Genomic DNA, 22,038 nt, shown 5'->3' on the forward strand with positions numbered 1-22,038 from the left:
GGTGGGCTGCCTGGGAACCGTGGAGGCTCCGGTCTGGACCAGGTCTTCATAAGTCCCAACCACATACCCTTTGCTCCCCCTTTTTTGGGGGGCTGACCCAAATCCGTCTTTTAATCTCCTCCTAATTCTGCTCGTCTTTCCCAGCTGTGGCAACTCCAAAGTGAAATGAACAAGAATAAAAGAGAAAATGAACAGAAAAATCATGTTCAGTGCCACACACCAACATCCCACCACCCACAGTTAGAGAGTATGAGCATTACTGGGTCTTAAAGGTAGCCAACCGAAAGGCAGGACAAGGAACCAGACAAATCCCTTTTCAAATCTTGGATTCACTACTCATGTCTGACTAGGGGCAAATCATGACATCTCTCTGATATTCAGTGAGCTCATCCACATTTTGAGGATTAAATGACATAACATGTAAAAATGCTCGGCACACAGTAGGTCCACTACTCATTGTTAGAATTTTCACATTTTTGTGTATGAATATTTGATAAATGCCTGTCTCCCCATGAATCTCTGAGTTGTATGAGAATGTGGGTTGCGTCTTTTTTTGCTCACTATTATATCACTAGAGCTTAGCATGGTGCCTGGCATATGCTAGGCATTTTTTGAGACTATGGTATGATAAAAGGGAATTTCTAGGGTCCTGATTAAGGATCTACTCAAAATTAGGAAGTTTGGGGCTTCCTAACAACTCCCATGGATTGGTATCGGCTATCTGGAGCATGGTGTCCTGAAGGATTCTAAGATGGTATCTGGAATTTGTAGGGAAAGTGTGTACAGATCGATTACCAACATTATGGTTGAGGGTGTTGAATGTTTGTTGACCTTGATCTGTGGAGTCAAGAGCAGCCCCCTCTTGTCACCTATTTCCAGCAGATAGATCTACTGTGTGATTCACAGACACGGCCTCCTTAGGGGGACCAAGGTTACCAAATGCTTGACCTGAAGAGAAGCAGCATGACCTTAGGAGTATTTTTTTAAATCACAGATTAGAACAACGCTACCTAACAAAAGCTCAAAGCATACCAGTATTGTATCTGCTTATCTTGATGACTTTCACTTCCTGGGAACGAGTATTTCGTGAGTCAGCTGTTAAAAGCAAACAGACCCAACCTACTTCGGCTGGTGTACCCTACAACCAGACAGAACTTCACCGCGCACCTTCCCCCAATCCATGAAGTGGCTATTCTACTCACGAGGGTAATCCTTTGGGTGCGTCTTCTCGGACCAATTCCCATAAAATGTGAGTCTGTACTTGGCAGTTCCACAGGCACAGCAGTCTAAGATGGGTTTATCAGTTACCCCGTCAAACATGGAATCTGAAACAGGGAAATCACTAAGTTAGGAAACCAATGTGGGTCACTCATAAGGCAGCACTCTCTTGGTCCTGTCCTGTCTTCAATGCTTGAGAAAAGAAGATGAGGTGCGGTTTCCACTGATTAACAACACCCAGAACCAGGTCAGTACTTGGGCTGTAAAGGATTTTTATATACCTCTAAGTATGGTAATTATATTCTGCCAATAAAAAAGACTCAGAACTTTTGCTCTACCAATGTGAGGAGACCCATGGGACCAATAAGGCTGAATAGTTTGGAAACCAGGGATAAAATTGACTCAGTTATCCTTTTTTTCCACAATAGGATTTTTCTACTAGATTTTAAGAGGAATATGCATGTGTGTGTTTTCTCTAAGAAATGTCCTCTGGGGCCAAATTGCCAGGACCAGAAGAGGCAGCTTTGCTGAGGAGCAGTGAGAACAAGTAGACAGACATAAAGGACTGCAGAACATTATTATAAAAAATGCATCTATAGTCACATCCTTTCTTATCAAGCTTTCAGAGACTTGGGAGGGGTGGGGGTTTAGGGCTATGTTGGTAAGTTCAGGTTTACTTCTGAGTACAGGAGCGGTCAGGAAAAACTCAAGATTCCCTCTCTGCCCCCATTTTTATCTGTGGATAGCTGATAAGTGGGGAAAGAGAGATTACATGAATATATTCAGTTATTTCTGATTGTCAACCCACATCCCTAAATGTGCTTTGTTGCTTTCAGTCTGTTCTGCTTCCTGTAAGACCAAAACAATGGCTTACAGATGCAACGTGTTTCGGCCGCTTTTTCTTTGGTTCCTCCAGTGGTATTAACATAAAGGTTCTTTTTTTTTTTTTTTTTTTTAACAAGTTGGACATTTATTCTTAACTATTATATAAAGACCAGTGACAGTATAAAAATCTTTTCAAGTGTCAGGGAGAGCATTTTACAAGTCTTCCTTGTGGAATTCACTGGGTTCCGTTGGTTTGAACAAGCAAAATCAGTGATGGATAGAAGAAAATCCCGTGCTCCAGGATGGAGATAAAAGCATGAAATAGGTAATAATAACTGCATTGTATAGAGTCCTTGTAGGTGCTGCTCTCTTTCCAGGTACTGTCTCATTTAATCCCAGCAACCCCAGGAGGTAAGTACTTTAGTTAATTCCATGTTGCAGGTTAGTACACTGAGGCAATTAGGTAACCAGTGCAAGGTCATGGGGTTAGTAGGTGTTAATGGGCAGAACTGGATGGCGTTCTATATAAACACCAATGAGAGTAATTTTGGGGTGTGTGTTTCTCTTTGTGCTTTTTCAAGTGAAGGCTGGTGCATTTAAAAAAAATGACCTCCCTTTAGAGCTCCAGGATTTCTAAATGGCGGCACCAAAGAAGAGGTCTGAAAGCACCCAAAATAGAAATCCTAGTCTGGCTCTTTCTTTTGTACACTTGGAAGAAGCCTGCACATTGTCTGTGCTTGGGGATAGGCTCTCTGTTGCTTAACACACACAAAATCCAGGTACCACTCCTGCGTCAGCTACTTTGATAGGGACAAGCCCTGTTGAATGTATTTCAGGAAAGGCAGTGTAAATTAGGAACTCTTAAGGATTTTTTCCTTTTCCTCTTCCATTATTGCTATTATGACCAACTGTGTTTCAAAAGAACTAAATTAGCTTTGGAAAAGGGATTCCAAGCTAAGAGATATGTACTGGGCTTTCAACTGTAGCTTCTTGGAGCTACGTGATGAGGGAGCAATCTCTCAAAAAAACCAAAATAAGGCAAATCGGTGGCTTTACCTTCTCAATCTTTTCCGAAAATATCTTTTCAGCTATGGGTAGTAAGTTTAAAGATATATTCAGAAGTTCAGGGAATACACTTACAATAAATCTTGTGGAATTCCAAAGGAAAATCAGCTTCCATTTAAAAAATAAGGCCCCAGTTTGAAACTAAAAACAGACATACGGTTCCCTATGGGGAAAAGCCTATTGAAAAGGAACCAGATTTTCTGGGGCACCTGGGTGGCTCAATCAGCAAAGCGTCTGCCTTCAGCTCAGGCCATGATCCTGAGGTCTTGAGATCGAGTCCCGAATTGGGCTCCTTCTCTCTGGGGAGTCTGCTTCTCCCTCTGCCTGCTGCTCCCTCTGCCTGCTGCTCCCCCTGCCTGCTGCTTCCCCTGACTGCTTCTCCTTCTGCCTGCTGCTCCTCCTGCCAGCTGCTCCCTCTGCCTGCTGCTCCCCCTGCCTGCTTCTCCCTCTGCCTGCTGCTCCCCCTGCCTGCTGCCTCCCCTGCCTGCTTCTCCCTCTGCCTGCTGCTCCCCCTGCCTGCTTCTCCCTCTGCCTGCTGCTCCCCCTGCCTGCTGCCTCCCCTGCCTGCTTCTCCCTCTGCCTGCTTCTCCCTCTGCCTGCTGCTCCCTCTGCCTGCTGCTCCCCCTGCCTGCTGCTTCCCCTGCTTGCGTGCACTCGCACTCTCTCTCCCTCCTCTGACAAATAAATAAGTAAAATCTTATCACCCCTCTTCTGCTAACCGCAGCAGGGTCTGCCCAACAATGGGGGACTTCTGGCCATGCTGATCTCCCCAGCTGCCCCTTCTCTCATTTCTACACTCTATCCACCAGCTTCTTCCTTTTTCAGATCTCCCCTTAGTCTTCATTTTCTCCTTATCTCTCTCTCCGACATTTTCCTCCCTTCCCTGAGTTCCCTCTGTCTTTCTCTCTTCATCATTCGTGACGTGGTATTAAAGTAAGCATGGGAGTGCGTGTGTTTATTATAGGTCACCTTTTTGAATATTTTATGTCTCCCCATCCCTAATTGTGAATAACTTAATGTTTTATGTTTCTTTTAAAAAATAATGATTGCCATTGCCTTTTGTGTTTGCAGTTGTTACTTTTCCCCCTATGGATGCCCAGCTTCAACTAAGGAAAAATACTGGATTCTGGTTTCTTTCTCCCCTTCCTTGATAGATTTAACTCGCCAAGGAAGCAGAGAACATAAAGAACTTAATGAAAGAGCTAGAGATAATTAAGTAGGTATACACATTTAAGAGAAATCCCTTTGCTCTCTGCTTACAAATTAAAGACTTTCTTAATACGATCTGCTTTGCTAATTGTGGGATGTCCTCATGGGTCTGCTCTCTCCAGGGACGATCTACAACTTCACATTAAGATCCTTCAACTCAGGGCCTGTAGGACCTTTTTTGGGTCCACAAAGTTGCTGTTGGAAAATGGTCTTTTTCTATATAGCCATGTTTAGTCATTTTGATAGGATCTCCGCTTCAGAAAGGATAACCCATAAAGACTCGCGTGACAGGGCATCTGCATAATTTGCATATTTGTGTGGCTTCACATAACATCAGGGCTGAGGCTCCGGGAAATGCACTTTAGTTAATGATTACTCTCCATAGGTGGGGATGACCAGGTGTTTCCTAAGAATCCTCAAATCTGGGAAACAAGACTGTCCTCTGCATGACAATCTAACAAAACCAGACTGCAGGGGCTGTGCTTAGTCATCTGTGAGTGTAGACCTAGAGGCGGTTTATATAAACCTGTGACCCAGAGCTCTCTGACTCCAACTCAAGGGAACTGGACGTCATCTCATGGGGAGAGGGCAGGAAGTGGACCATACTTCGGGAACAAAGAGCCTCATCAGTCAAGATGTTCAGTACTTGCAAAAAGGCTGCGTGAACTTGTAGGCATTTAACGACAAAAAGGAAAACCCCCCAAAGCCATGTGTGGTCATGTCCACCTAGAAGCTGACCAGGGACCTGGCGCCCAGATTCTAGCTCTCTGGCCTTTCTGACAGGGACAACCTTAATGGAGGGCATCTCATTCTCTCCCTCTGCTCTTCTCTTGTTTTCCAAGTCATCTTCCACATTGGACCTCGTTTCTGCTCTCACTCATCCAGAGGGAGATATGCTTTGGCACAATGTCTTGAAATGTAGTCTCTTTGAGAGGAAGGCAGTGGTTAAGAGTGCTGGCTCCTAGGTCCAAACCCTGTCCCTGACCACTAGCTGTATGATGCTAAGTGAGCTTTTAAAACTTTCTGTTTTACAGACGCCTTGTCTATAAAATAGGGATGATCTAACAGTCTTCACCCTATAGAGCTGCTGTGCAAAGCACATGAGCAAGGCACGTGAAGTGCTTAGAATAGTGCCTGGCATACAGCAGCCTGCGAAAAATATTAGCTATTATTATTATTATTTTTCCCAGAAGACCTTTATAAACCTTTCTTTTTCTTAGTAGCTTATGATTTTCTAGAATTGGAGAAGATTATTTCTCTCAAATTGCTAACTGCTCTAAATGCAAATAAAAATTCTGCAAAAATGAATAGAAATTAGACAGTTAAGATATATAATTGTAGAACATTTTCTATTTTTATTTAGTTCTCTAATGACTTGTAAACACATTCAGATGTTTAAGGTCTGAATTTTTTATGATCGATTAATAAACAAGCTTTCGGGTACAGATAACAATAGCTAACACACACACACACACATATTTACTATGTGCCAAGGAGGTGCTGTACTATTTTATATATATATTAAGTCACATCACTGGGAAGGGCAGAGGGAGGATTCAAACCCAGGCTGGATCTGAATCCCAGCCTCTTCTTTGACCTGCCAGTCTACTTGATCTCCATGAGTTTTGTTAGAATGCCTTCAGCCCAAGGAGAGGGCTTCAATAAGCTTGCAAATCTAAGGGCCATGTCCTTGAACATGGAAAATTCATAAGGTCAGTGACCCCTTGGCAGTCCCACCTCCCACCCGTCTTTCTTGGGTAAAATCCCCCCATGTTGCCCAGCTGCCACACAAGTTCTGCCGGCGATTATTCTGGAAAACCACTACAGACATCTTAAAGGTACACAATTGTGCATTTCTTAATTAAGTCCTGTGAATTATTCCAAGGAACCTCTCTAGAATCATCACTGTTTCACAAAAATAAGAAGACGACACCAATGTAAGGTACATTATCTCCTCCCCAGGGAATCAAGCTGAGTAATTAAGAGCTTACAGTGGATCCAATTATCCACTGCACAGCCAGATTAAAAATCAGCACTACGGGAGGAAGTAGAACCTGGAGAAGTTCAGAAAGTCCGTCACGTAAGTCCTGCCGTTGCATGGTCTGGCAGAATGAAGCCCCTTCTGTTTCTCTGGCCCCTCCCCCACCTGCAGTCCTTACCTTGTTCACAAAGCTTCTTGGTCAGAGAGCCCTCATCTTGGAAATAAATGATGCGTTTCTGTACAATGCTGGCCCTGTTGGGAAAGAAGACACGAGTGTTGTGGTGAGGAGAGCAGGTTCAAGGGACGTCGGATCCTGGCCTGGCCACCTATGGCTGTGTGGCTTCGGGCAAGTCACCCCCCCCACTCTGTGCCTCAGTTTGGTCATTGGAAAGCTGGCATTCATAATAATGCATAGCTTGTGAGATTGCTCTGAGAATTAAATTTTTAAAAAAGTATGTCAAGAGCATAGCACGTACTTAGAAACCACTCAATAAATATTAGTTGTTGTGCTGCTGGTGGTGGGGCTAATAGTATTGTTAAGGTAAGAAAGGGAAGTAATATGACATTTTCAGTAACTTTTCTCAATGGCTCATTTTATTCTAGTTTCGTATCAAATGACTGAAACCATTTATAGACCCACCAAATTCAAATCAGAAAAGCATGTCAAGTCCTATTCCGGAAGGGGAAAAAGAGAATTTAAAAATCTATTTTGATTTGTTCTGAAAATGTCATTCTCTATCTTTCCTGAAAGTCTAGACGAAACTGTCTCCTACATTCTGAACAAAGACAATTTCAGCTGTTGTATCTCTCTCTTAAACATGTCAAACACAGGATCTTAGAATCTGGAAAGAATATTTGGAGGTTGAAAATTACTTCTGGCCAGCACATATTTTCTCCTTCATCTCGGACTGCACAGACAGTCTCCTTCTCCTTTGACCCACTCTGCTGTGTATTTTCAGCTGGCTTTGCAGACGTTGAACCCTGAAACCCAGCGTTCCTGCATGTGAAGTCTACAACACTTAACAATGAAACAGTACCAGTGGATTTTGAGCCCTTCCTATTGATTATCTTCAGCAACGTCACTCAATCAAAAGGTAATTTTTACTTTGATGGGCCCTATTTCACAGAGAAAGGGATCACTTGGCTCCATTACAGCTAAGCACACTAAAGGAGGATTGGGGTCACATGATCCGCCCGGTGTCACATGACAGCAGACCCAGTCAGGGGCCCATGCACGGCTCTACAGAATATAGATGTGGCTTTTTTGATGGTGTGGGCCTAGGCCAAGATTACTTTCCAAAGAAACATCTACTCTAAACCCAGTCTTGCACAAAAGAATAAAATTCAGACTACCCTACAGATGTCTTTTATAGTCTCTTCTTACCCAAGAGAGATGAGATGTTGAAATAAATGAATGAAATATGCTTCTTGTTTCCGCAAAGCTACTTTGATCATGGATCCATTCTGTTGACCATAAGCAGAAAGTTTCCTCAGGCCAAGAAAACCCTCTTGAGAACACTCATCCCAAAGCCAAATTACAAAGCCTTTTGTTAGTCAGAGCATCCCATTATCTACCACTTCCTGAGTGTAGCCCACCAGGAAGTGCCTCAGGGACCCCTGCGGAAGGTGAGGAGGGGGACTTGTGGGAAGTAGCCCAGGCTTGGCATTCTCGGTTCAACTAAAGGCTTCACCCTCTTACCTACCAAAGTGGTCTCCTCCCCCATTTGTCTTCTTGTTGTATTTATTGGTATATTTTCAACCAATAGCTGTTGGAGGCCTGATTGGTGGCCACACACTGGCCAGGGACACCATTATGTACCAGTCAGATGGGGCCGCTTCCCATTCTCAAAATCAACAGCATACTGGGCAGAAAGCACCAAACAGCTAAATCCACAGCTAATCATATAACATGACTGTGATTAAGTACTCTCCCAGGGTGTGGGAGAGTATAACACAGGGGGTCCTGACCAAGGCAGGGAAGACTCCCCCCAGACAAGAAGGCTCCAACTGGAAAGAAAAGGTACTTACTAGGGCAAGTAGGAGGGAGAAACAAAGGACAGGACCTCCTTTAAAGATCTTCGGGGTGGGAGGGTCATGGCTCACTGCAGAACTGACCCATGGTTACGTCAGGAAGGGGGTGTGAGAAGAGTGGGGGAGGTGCGCAGGTCTAACTCTCCCTGAATCTGCAGGGAGATGATAAGACCTCTTTAATAAATGCATCCGAAGATGTGAGATAATCAGATTTGCTCCTTTACAGAGAGAACCTGGGGGGTACCCAGGTGGATAAGTCAGTTAAGCGTCTGCCTTCAGCTCAGGTCCTGATCCCAGGGTTTCGGAATAGAGCCCCACATCCGAGTCTCTGCTCAGCAGAGAGTCTGCTTCTCCTTCTCCCTCTGATCATTTCCCTGGCTTGTGCTCTCTCTTTTTCAAATAAATACATAAAATCTTAGGAAAAAAATAAAAAGAGCCCTTGGGGGGTGCCTTCGTGGCTTAGTCTATTAAGTATCCACCTCTTAATTGTGGCTCAGGTCATGATCTCAGGGGTGTGAGATCAGGCTCTATGATGGGCGTGAAGCTCGCTTAAAATTCTCTTTCTCCCGGGGGCGCCTGGGTGGCTCAGTGGGTTGAGCCGCTGCCTTTGGCTCGGGTCATGATCTCGGGGTCCTGGGATTGAGCCCCGCGTCGGGCTCTCTGCTCCGCAGGGAGCCTGCTTCCCTCTCTCTCTCTCTGCCTGCCTCTCTGCCTACTTGTGATCTCTGTCTGTCAAATAAATAAATGAAATCTTTAAAAAAAAAAAAAAATTCTCTTTCTCCCTCTGCCCTTCCCCACCTCTTCCCCTCTTTTAAAAAAAAAAAAAAAGTTAAAAAAAATAAAATAATAAAAACAAAAAAGTAAAATAAATAAATAAATAAAAAGAGCATTTGGGCCATAGAGTAAAAATGAGTTGGTAGGTGGTTGCAGTGTAGAGTTCTCAGACAAATTAAATTCTACTTCAACAAAATTCATTTGGGACGCCTGGCTGGCTCAGTCAGCTGGGTGTTGGACACTTGATCTCAGCTCAGGTCTTGATCTCAGGTTCTTGAGTTCAAGCTTTTCGTTGGGCTCAGCGTGGAGCCTACTTAAAACAGAACCAAACGACATTCTCTTGCTAAAATGGTTTGAAAATCCCTGATCTATAGGATAAAATACAAAATTACCATTGTATTCAAAGGTTTTCATAAAATTTCTCCCCAATGCCCCTCTGACTTCATTTGTCCTCATTTTGTGCCATGCTCCCTGGCGTGAATCTCGAGTTTGAGGAGTTTATTCCCCTTATCTGAACACGGCTTCCACTCTACTGGGCCCTGACTGGTGCTATTTCCTCTCCCAGAATCTCCCCACAACTGCCTTTGTTAGCATCTGTAAATACTCCGAATTTTCTTCCTCTTGCTTTGAACAAGAGAACAATGGCAAAGCATATGATCATGCTTAGAAAAATTAAATCACCCCAAATTTCCAAAAGTATAATTATAAAAATGTGGGGAGCCAGAGAGAAAAAATTTCTTCTAAGATGTATTTCCTCTAAGATGTTTTCGTTTCCCTCATGTCTTGTTTTATGAAGTCTATGATGATTTATTCTTTCTTTTTATAATAGTTCTAATTTCTGGGCCCTTCCTGTGTGCCAGCCACCATATCACAGAGGCCCGTTAGACATAAATATTATGTATAATATATTTGTAACATGTATAATTGTATATATGTAATATGTATTATATGTATAAATATCATAAATACATATACATTGCCTTATATATCTTATATTTTACATTTATTACACCTTCTTAAATTCCTTCCTCATCCCAAACTCTTGGGTTAGATGCATTTTTTGAATTCAGAGTTTTTCAGGTATTAGAATGTTAAGATGATAATATACTATTAACATCCCCATAATCAAACCCATCCATATTCCATAGCAAAATGTAAGGATATTCATAAAAAGCCAGTAAATAAAAACTTTAAATAGCTTCCTGTCAGTTTAGGTCAACTTCAGCAAACCTGTTAAAGTGCTCTTATTTTTAGAAGGATTAAGATGAAGGTTTGCAGCTTATTTTCCCCTTTACCAGTGATGATGACCAAGAGGCAGGGGGGCAAGGAGCACGTTCAAGATTTTAAGGTTTCCCCTGTCTACCTCCAAAGCTCATGAGCTGCCTCACATGATTTTAAGGGATTAAAGATCACATATAAAAAGTATAACTGGCATGTGAGGTAAGTGCTATTATGAAATGTAACCTCAAATTGATTTCCCTTGGATCCATTTAGCATCTCATGGAACCCACTGTGAAGAACTGAGGCTCTGGTGGGGCTCACTGGAGCCTGGGTTGTGACCCCCAGAGTTCTTCATGAAGACTAAGCATATATTTCCATACCCATGCTCGGCCAAAGCTCTGGTCATGCCCTTTGGATTCCAAACTGTGAGGATCAAATGCAGGATAGGAGTCTTTTTCTGACCTGACTTCATCTTTATCTAATCCCTCCTGAGCACTCTGTCCAAGCCATACCCTCTATTTGCCTTCACAATCTCTGCCCCTGGGACCCTGTCCATGGGACTCTGTCCATGGGACTCCTGTCCTCTTCTGTGACTCCTCAACACACATATGAGAATAACACACACACACACTCATACACACACACACACACACACACACACACAGTTCAGTTACCCAGAACTCGTACCCACTAGGACTGGTTTCTCGGCTGTTTGCTCTTCCTGTAAGCCATGGACTCTTGGGTTTATCCCACACGGCATTTAATAATCTGCACTATAGCTGCCTATTTATTTTTCTATCTCCTGGGCTAGTTTCTAAGCTTCTCAAGAGGAGGAACTGTATCTTCCTTATTTCTGTTGATGTTAGTATTGTTGAAGTACAGGGATTCAAGGAGAAGGGACAGTGTTTCGGGAAAGGAGAGGACTTGAGGTTGAGTGGTCTGTCGGGCATGATGGTGGCCAATCTAGTCGACCTTAGACATAGGGACCTGTAACTCAGGATGGCTGTGAGGGGCGGGGGGCAGAGGCATATGGGTCACCGGGGCAGAAGTAAGAGGTAAAGCTTCCAAAGTAGCTGATGTCACCGGGAGCAAGTGTGCAGAGTGAGAAGAGAGGCTGAACCCAGAACTCTGGAGGAGACCAACATTCACCTGTGGATATGCTGGTAGAGACCAAGATTTGGTACGCTTGGTTGCAGAAGAGGTTTCTTTTTATTCCTCATCCGGTCAACTCTTGAGAAAATTTATATTCTGAAAAAATGCATTTCATTTGGAGTCTGTTCCCATCAAAAGTATAAAACTCAGCTGAGATTTATAAATCATATTATAGTTCAGGAAAATAATAGCTTTACAAGATGAGAAAGCTGTTAGTAAGAATTCCCTTAGCATTTCAAAATGACAAATTTCTCCCATTCTGTGTTGCAATTTGGCAGTCCTGTTGCATAGCATTTATACGCTGAGACGCTGAATGCTCTCTTATCATGAGAGAGCGTGTTAAGGAAATCTAAATTAAATTTCTCAGTATGTTAGCTTCTCAAACTTTGGAATATTGAGGTTCTAAATAACTTACTAATCATTTCCATAAGTTTCTTTTAAACCTCAAGTGGTAGAACATTTCTAGAAACACCATCCTGGATCTCTTAGACGTTTGACCCTTTTCTGTCTGCAGGCTTATTCATTTGATATTATTTCTCCTTGGGGGAATTTTCCTGTGGGATAAAGTCAGAGCTTGCGAAGTTGTGGATATGCTGTCTCAGCTAGGCCTTCCTTGGACCCCTGCTCTCACCAAAAAGGGACAGGGAGACATTAGAAACTGAAGGACTTGGGAGAAATCAGGCCAGAAAATGACTTCAAAATTCACATGAATCCTCAGTGGCTGGGTCACCGGTATATAGAGATAATTCATGTAATGTCCCTAATACATGGGTGTCGCATGAAGTAAATAGACACTATGAGGTAGCCATTAACCTTACTTTTGTTAAACCATTGTCTCTTAGCAAGTGCCTGGCAGTACTTAGTAAACGGTAGCTATTATTATACATTGGGTCTGTCTCCTTGGCTTGTGGAGAGAGGAATGAGGGTGCTAGCTCAGTCAGCTGCTTCAGGCAGAGATACTGAAGGGCCAAAATGAAGCTCAGGTTTGTGGCCTCCAGACTAAGGTTGCCAACCCTCTTCCCAAGTCCAGTCACATCTCTGCTACTGAACATTTCTTGGGGTGCTTTAAAAACTTTGTCTATGAGCTCAGGGATGTTTTCTCTTGGAAGCAGTTGAGTTTATAACCAGTGACATCACTTCCTTCTACCAGTGAAAGAACACCTCTGTGGGAGCGCCCAGAAACAAAATATTAGAGTCATAGTAGCGGTAATACCATCCAGGGCTGAGGCCCTCTGCCTTATTTTACTTCATGAGGATGCCAAGTACTAACCTGCCCGTGGTCTCATGTTAAACAACAAATATTTAGAGAGATTGGGTGCATTCTGTGACCCAAACTCCTCCCAATTGTTTATATGGCTTTAGGTGGAGGTCGGGACACGAAGCAATGTCCAGGAGTTAATAGGCCCCCTGACATGCCATCATAATGTGCACATGGGAGAAGAAAAGTGAAAGCTTATCTGCAGGGCCCTATCTAAAACCCCCATGTGAACTCCTGCTACCCAACAGCAAAGTCATAATCTGTGTTTGGGGTCACACAGCTACAGACTCAGAGCCTGGTACAGTCATCTACCATTATTGCGAAAAAGCAATGTTAGTAAACCACCATGAGATTATTCCTGCTTAGTTATCAATAAGACATTTACTGAGGACTTACTTGGTGTCAGACACTTTGCGAGGAGCTGAGAATTCAAAGATGAATAAAAGACAGTGCTTTCTAGTAAGGAGATCCTAGTCCAGTGGGAGAAGAGAGAGACAAAGGAAGGAAACAGGAGATCAGTGTTGAGAGAGAGGATGGAGGAGCCATGGGAGGCAGAAGAGCACTGACTAACGTGGCCCTGGCCAAGTTCTGACGGGAGGTGATGATGGTGGCCCTGAAGGTTTGAATGAAGATCCAGGCAGTGGAAATAGGAGATGTGAGGCACATGTTGTAGGAAAATTTATCAGGACTGGGTAACTTACAGGACCTGGGGCAGAAAGAGGAGGTTGAGTCCAAGAGAGTTTGTTTTTCGTTTCTTTAACAATGAAACACCCAAGTCCTTCACAAATATTAACTCACTTTATCCAACCAACAGCCCCATGAAGTAGGCGCTGCCATGATCCCTGTCTTAACGATAAGATCACGGTCACGGTCATCGGGCGGTGCGTGAAGTGACAGCCCATATACAAACCCCAGGAACTACAGGATGGGATGGGAATCCTAACCACTGAAATAAAAGACAGAAGGGGCAAAGAGGAATTTTTTTTTCTTAATTTTTGGAATCTGTGTTGAGATAACTGCAGATCCACCTGCATTTTTAAGAAATAATACAGACAAACCATATACTTTGTCCAATTTTCCCCAAATGGTAACATTTTGTAAAAGTTCAGTCTGTGCCATGTTGTAGTGAGGATATTGATATTGGTACCATCCACCAGGCTGGAATCTAGAAACAAAATGGTATAATAGGGTTAGGTGAGGCCAGGTGATGCCATCCTAAAGATGTCATGCACCTATGACAAGCTGCCACACTCCAAGAAAGAACATTCTCAAATGACTCTCAGAACACATGGTATATTAGGACCCCAAATGGAGAATCACCTACAAGTGTCACAGTGACACAGGGGTAGCAGGCTACATCTCTGGCTGGGATGAGGTGGGTGTGTTATTGGTAGGAATGAGGTCCATCAGAATAACTTCTTGGAAAGATGAGAGAGAAGCTGAGTCTGTGACCAGGGATGGGCACTTTGCTGCAGTTAGTGTGCATCTTTCTGCATACCAGAAAGATCCTCTTGGCAGGTCTACCATCCATGGTCCTTTTGTCCTTTTTTTTTTTTTTTAAAGATTTTATTTATTTATTTGAGAGAGAGACAGAATGAGCAGTGGGGAGGGACAGAGGGAGAGGGAGAGAGAAGTAGACTCCCTACTGAGCAGGAAACCCGACACAGGGCTCCATTCCAGTACCCTGGGATCATGACCCGAGCCAAAGGCAGACGCTCAACAAACTGAGCCACCTGGGTGCCCCATCCATGGTCTTTCTATACCTAAACCAGGCTACCGGCTCTATACAGTGCTGCGCGTTCACACACAGCTTACGTTATGACCAGAATCTGGCTGAGAGGTCGGTTCAGCTCTTAACAAGACTATAGTCCATTCCCAACCCTGTACAATGATCACGGGATTTCTCAAGCTCCTGATTCACATCACTGGACGTAGTTACTTCTACAAAATCTCAGTTTCAATTTTAACAAAAACTGGGCAAGTACTATTTTTAAACAAAGTTTATTTCTTCTCAGGATGACCCCTGCGACCCTGGGGATAACGAGCTTTTCATGGTTCCATTTTTCTCTTATTATTGTCCCAATTTCCGACTTAATCTTTATCCCATAGCTTGTCAATACTATTACTCCCAGCACTTTGCATTTTACCTGCCCCAGATCCAATGGGAAATTAACAATGAGGAATTGATTTGCATAAGAGAGAAGGAAAAAGAAAAGAATAAAACTGGATTGTCTTAAAAGAGCTATTTTAGATAGGAGAGGCATTTAAACCAGACAGGTCTTCATTTACTTGTGTTTTGATTATCAGAGGAGGTGCCAGAGAGCTGTGTGAGGAACTAGAGGTACACAGACAAATAAGGTCTAGTGTGACATCAAATAGTCAACAGCCTGTGAGGGAGAGAGAGATGCGTCATCTGCCTAATCGGAATCCAGCATAATGAGCACCGGCGTCTACTCAGTACCCACTGGTTCCGTCTTCCATGATTTCCAAACCCTGATCTTTGGTACTGGGTAAGCCCGTCATGACAGTCCTGTCCTCACCGTCCCAGACTTCCTTGCAGCTGGGGAACGGGAACATGCGCCCCACACATGGCTTCAGTATCAGAAGGGGAGGTTTGCAGGATGGAGGGGAAACCGTCTGAGAACGTGACCTATCTTGCCTGTCCTGTTTTTCTCTAGGCTTGACTACCAACACAATGTGTGAAACAAAGCAGCCATTCTGTGACCATGAGGGAAAGGCCAAGGAGAAAAGCAGAGACACTGGCCCTGACGTTTAGCTACAGAACTCATCTGAGCAGTCACCTAAGCTCTGGCCTTTGTGTTATAACAGAAACAAACCAAAAAACCCATCTCTTTGTTGACATTGTCATTAGTCAAGTTTCTTTGAGCGCTGCTCTCAAAAGCACACCTCACTGACAGAAAGAGGTTTGTACGAACAAACCACTGTGGGAGCACAGGAGACGGGGGTTCAAAAGGGAGAGGGAGGGAGAGCCCGTTGTGGTGACCCTAGGTACTGGGCCAGGAGATGGCACCGGGGAGCCACTGGAGAATGCTGGCTGGAGTGGGGGTGGAGATGCTTTGATCCCAAGAGTCTTGGAGAAAGATGCTTTGGATTTGGTGGGTGGGAAGTCATTCTGTCCCTTGCTGGGACTTTCGATGGGACACCAGGGACAGGGGCCTGTTCACAGTGACTCGGAAGAGAGCAGGCAGGCCTGCCGGTACAAGCTACTGTGAAGAGTGACGTGCTGGAAGGGAAGCAGGGTGGGTGGGAGTCTGACAGGGGTTTGACGCAGGAGAGTGAAATATTTTTTTTTCTCCAAAGGAGACTTTTACATGCCTGTGAGCTGTGACTGAAGAAACAGCGGGATCCCTTAGGGGAATCTGTTAGATCACTGCCTGGAAATTTGTCATCTGTTGGAAAAATCTTAAATAAACGCACATGAACAAAATAAATAGACTGCAGGATGCACTTCCCGGTGCTAGAGATCTGACAGGCAGGCAGTTATGGATAGTGAACAGGACCATTTCTTATTTTCTAGAATTGTTTTAACCGAACTATCAATATTTTTTCAGCATCTTTTGACCCTTCATGGATCCCTCCCTCTGGCTTAACCGATCTGTGGCATTTCTTCACCTTGCAAAGAGATATAACGTACATCTGATTGTTGAGCTTGGGGTGAAGGCACTATGTCATGATACACTTTTAGGCCAACAATCTCTTAAGATTACAAGAGCCTAGGGTTTGATGTCCCTGCAAATTCCTTTTTTTTTTTCTTTTTCCCCAGTCAGCTTTAGCAAGCTACTCAGATTTTCATAACATGACTACTGGTACTTGGGGTGTGACCAGTGGGGACAACCGACAATTGGGTTTGCTGCTTCTCTGATTCCGCTGAAACCATGATTCTGCTGGATAATGTCTCATCCAGCCACGCTGCTGGTCAGCGCCTGCCTCACTTTTCCCTCCATCGTCTTTACATCTACAAACCCTCAGCAGACTGTGAGCTCCTCCAGCCCTGAAACTGCCTGTCTTCTTCATCGCTGCCTGCCTGAAAACTAGCAGACGATCTGGCGGAGGCTCTTTGAACCCGGGACTCTTAATCTGGGGGTCTGCAGACAGGTCTCAGGATGATGAAATTTTGTGTGATGTGCACAAGTGCAGAGGTCTGGGGAGGAGTTCATGGTCTTCCTCTGCTTCTCAAAGGGGTTCCTGGCCTTGAAAATCTTCAGAACCACTATTAGGTCTAAAATGAAGGATAGCAGATATGTGAAATCACATGACTGTCATTGCATTTAATAAAATCTCCAACTAAGATATAGGATTTGTTTTTTCTAAAGATAAAGGTTAAGTTTTTATTCCAAGCACCCAAGCCTTCAACTGCTCGTGCTCTCTCTCTCTCTCTCTCTAGACTATGCTCTGATTCTATACAGAACTTTCTTCAGCTGGATAACAAGAGACAGAAGAGCAGCATCACTCCTGGCGTTTCTGGTGTGCCTTGTGGGCCTTGCTGCTCTGGACAGGGCATGGCTGTCCCCAGCCTCTAAACTCCAGGAAATGCTGCCACACACAAAGGTGCTCCCGGCTGGCACATAGAAGTTATCACCTTCCCCAGTTGGACCCGCTCCACGTGGCCTCTGCTGCCTCCCCTTTCTGCGGGCTCCCGCAAGCCATGGCTGGCAGCACTGTTCTCGCAAACGTAAGGAAACCGTTCAGGCGACACAGCAAGGTCCTCACGCACAGGCCACCTGCCATCCTTCCTGTTCCTCCCAGAGTCTCCCTGTCATGCGGGGCTTTCTGCTGTGGAAACTGGACAGCAGCAGATCTGTGTGTTGGGAGAGTCTCCTTCCTCTAGGCTGGGCTGGGGACTGTGGTGGTGGGGCTGGGGGTGGTGATGATGGTTCTTAGCTAGGAATTCATGCCCATGAATGGGTTTCAGAAGATTCCTGAGACCCTGAAAAAAACTGCAAAACAGTTTTGGGGAGAGATTCTATATGCAGCATTGCTCTAAAGTTCAGAGTCATGGTTTTCACACCAGTTAGCCCCCACAGGAGGCCCACCTCCCTCCCCGTCCAATGAAGACATGCCCAGAGGAGTCAAGGAAAGGCTTCCCGGACAATTATGGTGGTGACCTCCTAATGCATCATCTCTCCTTGCCAACCCATCCAATTCACCTACACTCTGCCAGGGGATGAACCGTCACCTCCAGCACATGACCACTTCCTCTCGCTGACTCTAAGGCAGAGTGGCACCATGGTCCTAAGATGTCATCTCCCACCTCCGCCCTGCCCCACTCTATCCTAGCACGGGGTCTGGCACACAGCAGGCCTTTCTACACAAAGGTACCTCTCTCCCTTACAGATCATGGTCCAAACTCTGGGATAAATGTCCACACTCCTGAACACCAGGATGCCAGCTGCCTTCCAGGTCTGAGCCACACACCCCTTCACCCCCACTGAGCCCGAGTCTTCCCAACTACCTGAACTCAGCCCTGCCTTGTCACTGGGTACAGAACGTGTGACACACAACCCCTCCTGGCTTCTGCCCCCGCTACTTGATAAGCCAAGAATGCACTCCCCCACCCCCATCTGTCACCATCTCACCGCTGCCCCCAGAGTTTCATTGACCGCGACTGTCGGCAGCAACCTCCTCTGGGTTTCTAGAACAGCATGGATCTTTCTCGTTCATTTGGCATTCAGACACCGGACACTCGATGTCTGCTTCGACTTTAATGTCTTGTCCTACCATTTAACTTATTGTGTGTTTATGTTTTGTTCTTCAGACAGAATTCTGAGGTTTTTCAGGGAAGGGACTTTTTGTACACACTGGCCCCTCTAGCCTAGGACATGGTGCCTTCTGAATAAAAAGCGCCGAAGGCATGTCGATGTGATATGTTTTCACATTACTGACTATACCCGTAAGTCAACTCTTTTATATTCAACACAACGTGTTGCGTGTCTACCATATGTCCACGATCTGGCAAGAAGCGTAAGGTCCTTTGTGTTAGCAGTGCCGCCCAGAGTGCTGGGTGAACAGCAAACAGTGACTGGTCTGAGTCACGAAACATTTCCCACTGCATAAAGCCTAGTTAAGTCTGCTTCGCTTTGTTCAAGCCAGGCTGTTTGGCCGATGACAGCCATTGTTCGCCAAAGGAACCATTCGGGTTGAATTCAAAATCCCTTCACAACATTGGGCATCGGCAGAATGATGACACTTCTGCCAGGAGGATGTTAAACCCGGAACAGGGCTTTCTTTATGGCAAAACCATTGCTGATTGCACTATGCACGCCACGTTGCTCATTCTTTGAGTTGACTCTTTGGAAAAAGACACCCATAGACCTTACATTTTTGACTCACTCCAGACTTGTCCCAGGTTTCTTCTTTTCAACATCTACAGCCCTCTCCGAGCATCTGGCCTCATTCTTATGTCATATGAGCTCATTAGCCTTATGCCATGGTCACACGGGACCCCCCCCAGAGCTCCAGAGCAAAGACACGAGAACACAAGTCGGCCACAAAATCTGAGCATGATCTGTCCTGTTTTCTACCCTTTCTCCTAGAGAATACTTTCGAGATAAGTTAAGAAAGGAAGGGAAAGAAGGAGGGAGGGAAGGAGGAAAGAGAGCAAGAAAGAGAAAGCAGGTGAGCCAAGAGCTCTATTTTTCTGAAAAATAATGTGGAAGAGGAGTAATGAGACCTCATTTTAATGCAGAGAAGAATGCAAGTGACACATTTTCTTTGGAAAATATATGGTAAATTAAGGACACTTTCACTAACTCCTGACAGAGGGTAGTTAAGAGTGAGCCTCTTATCCACGTTAAACAAGGTACTGCCAATCTTTTTCTCCTCAACTGGGCAAGGATTAAGTTAAAACCCAACAAATCAATGAAAATATCTCTGGCAAAGGTGACCGTCTAACCACATTTACATGTTGTGTCTCTTGGAGAGATAAGGATGTTTAGCTCGAGAGCATGTGTCCCTGGGAAATGCTTAGAACCTTTACCGAGTACGGACAGAAGTCACAGCGAGGATGGAGAGGAAGAGAGGGAGCGGAAGGCTTCAGTTTCCCCAGCTCAAGAAGGGAACAAGAGTAAAACCAGAGGGTGGTCACCTCCAGGGCACAGCACAACACAGGCCCTGGAAGCTGGACCCTCACCGCATGGTGAACCCACGGATGGAACTCTTTCCAGGGTCTCTTCCCCGGGGCACTACTTTGTTTTGTTTTTGCCAAGTGGTTGAGTTCGTGCCATCTGGATTGGAACGCACATTTCCCTCTTTTTCTGAATGGCTCCATGTCAATGACGTTTCTGATACAAAGTAAGATACATTTCAAGAAAAGGAAGGAGTAGAATCCTTATCCTAGGATATTTCGTAATGACCTTGCAGTGAAGGACACTTTGTACTCTCTTTAATCCCACAGCATCCAAATGCATCGACATACATAGTGTTCCTTTGGACTGACGTCCTTGGTTCCGAAAATCTGAAATTCAACTTCCTGCTGACTTGGATTCTTATCTGTTCGAGCTGTCCCGGAGAGGACCGGCCGTCCCCACAGCCAGAGTTCTCAATGCCACTGACCGGCCGGTTTGGGAAGATATTGCGCTGGATTTTCAGTAGAAAGAGCTAATAGATCCTGGCTTTCCATGTGTCTGGTACCCTCCTTAGGAAGGCCAAGCCAGTTGTTTGACTGATACATTGTTCTGATTCGTGTAACATATTTTGGGAAAACCAACTGGCTGTAACTGACTGGGGATCAATACACAGATCAAAGGTGGCCGCAGAGAAGCTGGCAACTTCTGAGCTGTTTTCCTGCTAACTCTGCCCAGTAGGAGTTCTGCATACTGAATGGTGCAAACTGGCCTCCTTGAGTTGTCCTTTGGAGGTTTAAAAAAAAAAAAAGTCAGACAAGTCAAAAGAAGATGGGTCACTGACACAGGCAATGGACTCTTCTGCTCCTTTCTGGAGCCCATGGCATTATCCCATCATAATCCAGTACAGCTGTAGCCGATGTGCTGATGGGACTTGCCATGCTGTCCCATATGCCCACGCAGGAGTGTGAGAAGTTTCCAGCCCTAAAGGTCAGCTGTGCCTGACAAATCCTACCTACAAGCCAGCAGCGAGCAGCATTTCCATGTGGATCCTGTTGGGCTCTTTGGGTTGTTGTTGTCAGGGCTTATCAGCATAAAAACGAAGTTGTTTTGACTCACCACTGTCTCTCTGCTATCAGAAAACTGTTATTAGGAAAATCGCATTAATTAGCAGCAGCTGAGGGGAGGTACGGCTCTTCGGAGCTGCAGCTGCAAGTCTCTTGCTGCCTGACTGTTGCCTAAATTTTAACAATTAACAGAATAAATAGTCTCTGAATGTATTGAATCATGTTAATTTTGTTTTCCTCTATTTGTATTACTGTTTAGGAGGGGTAGTTAATCTGCACTAAATACTCTGATGCCATTAGCATCTTTGAAGCTTATCCTCAGCTCTGCTCTTCCTCTCTGGTTTCCTGGGAGTGACGTTTAATGATAATTTTTTTAACTTCATTTAAACGTCACTTAAGATAGACCCCCAATATGCCCCAAAGTTTGGCATATTAGCTAAAATATTGGATGAAACGAAAAATCTTCTTTTTTGAGTGGGCTCCACACCCCGCGCGGAGCTCGATGCGGGGCTTGAACTCATGATTCTAAGATCAAGACCTGAGAGTGAGAGTCGGATGATGAACAGACTGAACCATCCAGGCTCCCCTAAAAATTTTCTATTATGGCCATGTTGGGTAACCGATCTGGATGGATGGACAGACAGAAGGAAGGAAGGATAAATGGAAATAATGATCAACAGAATAATGGACAGTTTTTAAACCTTGTAAATTCTAATCCCAGGTAGTTCATTACTTTTTTTTTTTTTTTTTTATAATCACCATGAAATCAGAATGATAAAGACATGGTATAAGAGAAAGACCTTCCCAGTCAGATTTGGTCCTGGATTTACCTCTGCAGGGTGTCAGATGATTTGCAGCTATGTGTCAGTATTTCTCCCCTACAAATTTGGGTTCATATCCACTTTTGTGAGCATTAATGAACTAAACCCCTATGGAAAGCACCTATGCCAAATCTTCTTTTCTTCTTTCAACTTTTTTTTTTTAAAGAGGTTATTTATTTATTTGACAGAGAGAGATCACAAGTAGGCAGAGAGGCAGGCAGAGAGAGAAGGGGGAAGCAGGCTCCCCGCTGAGCAGAGAGCCCGATGTGGGGCTCGATCCCAGGACCCTGAGATCATGACCTTAGCTAAAGGCAGAGGCTTTAGCCCACTGGGC

At 44.6% G+C, this 22,038-nt stretch overlaps 1 protein-coding gene across 1 annotated transcript in view; it reads right to left on the reverse strand.

Annotated features, from left to right (window-relative positions):
• The window catches only part of SPON1 (spondin 1), a 257,074-nt gene that overhangs the window by 143,832 nt on the left and 91,204 nt on the right, over nt 1-22,038 (reverse strand). The window contains exons 4-5 of the mRNA XM_004752023.3: nt 6,477-6,550; nt 1,203-1,325 (exon numbers count right to left, since the gene is read on the reverse strand). Coding sequence (XP_004752080.1) covers nt 1,203-1,325; nt 6,477-6,550 — 197 coding nt within the window. The remainder of the gene's footprint in view (nt 1-1,202; nt 1,326-6,476; nt 6,551-22,038) is intronic.

The sequence above is a fragment of the Mustela putorius genome, unplaced genomic scaffold (genome assembly GCF_011764305.1).
Source record: "Mustela putorius furo isolate JIRA1106 unplaced genomic scaffold, ASM1176430v1.1 tig00003859_pilon_pilon_pilon, whole genome shotgun sequence".
Classification (NCBI taxonomy): Eukaryota; Metazoa; Chordata; class Mammalia; order Carnivora; family Mustelidae; genus Mustela; species Mustela putorius.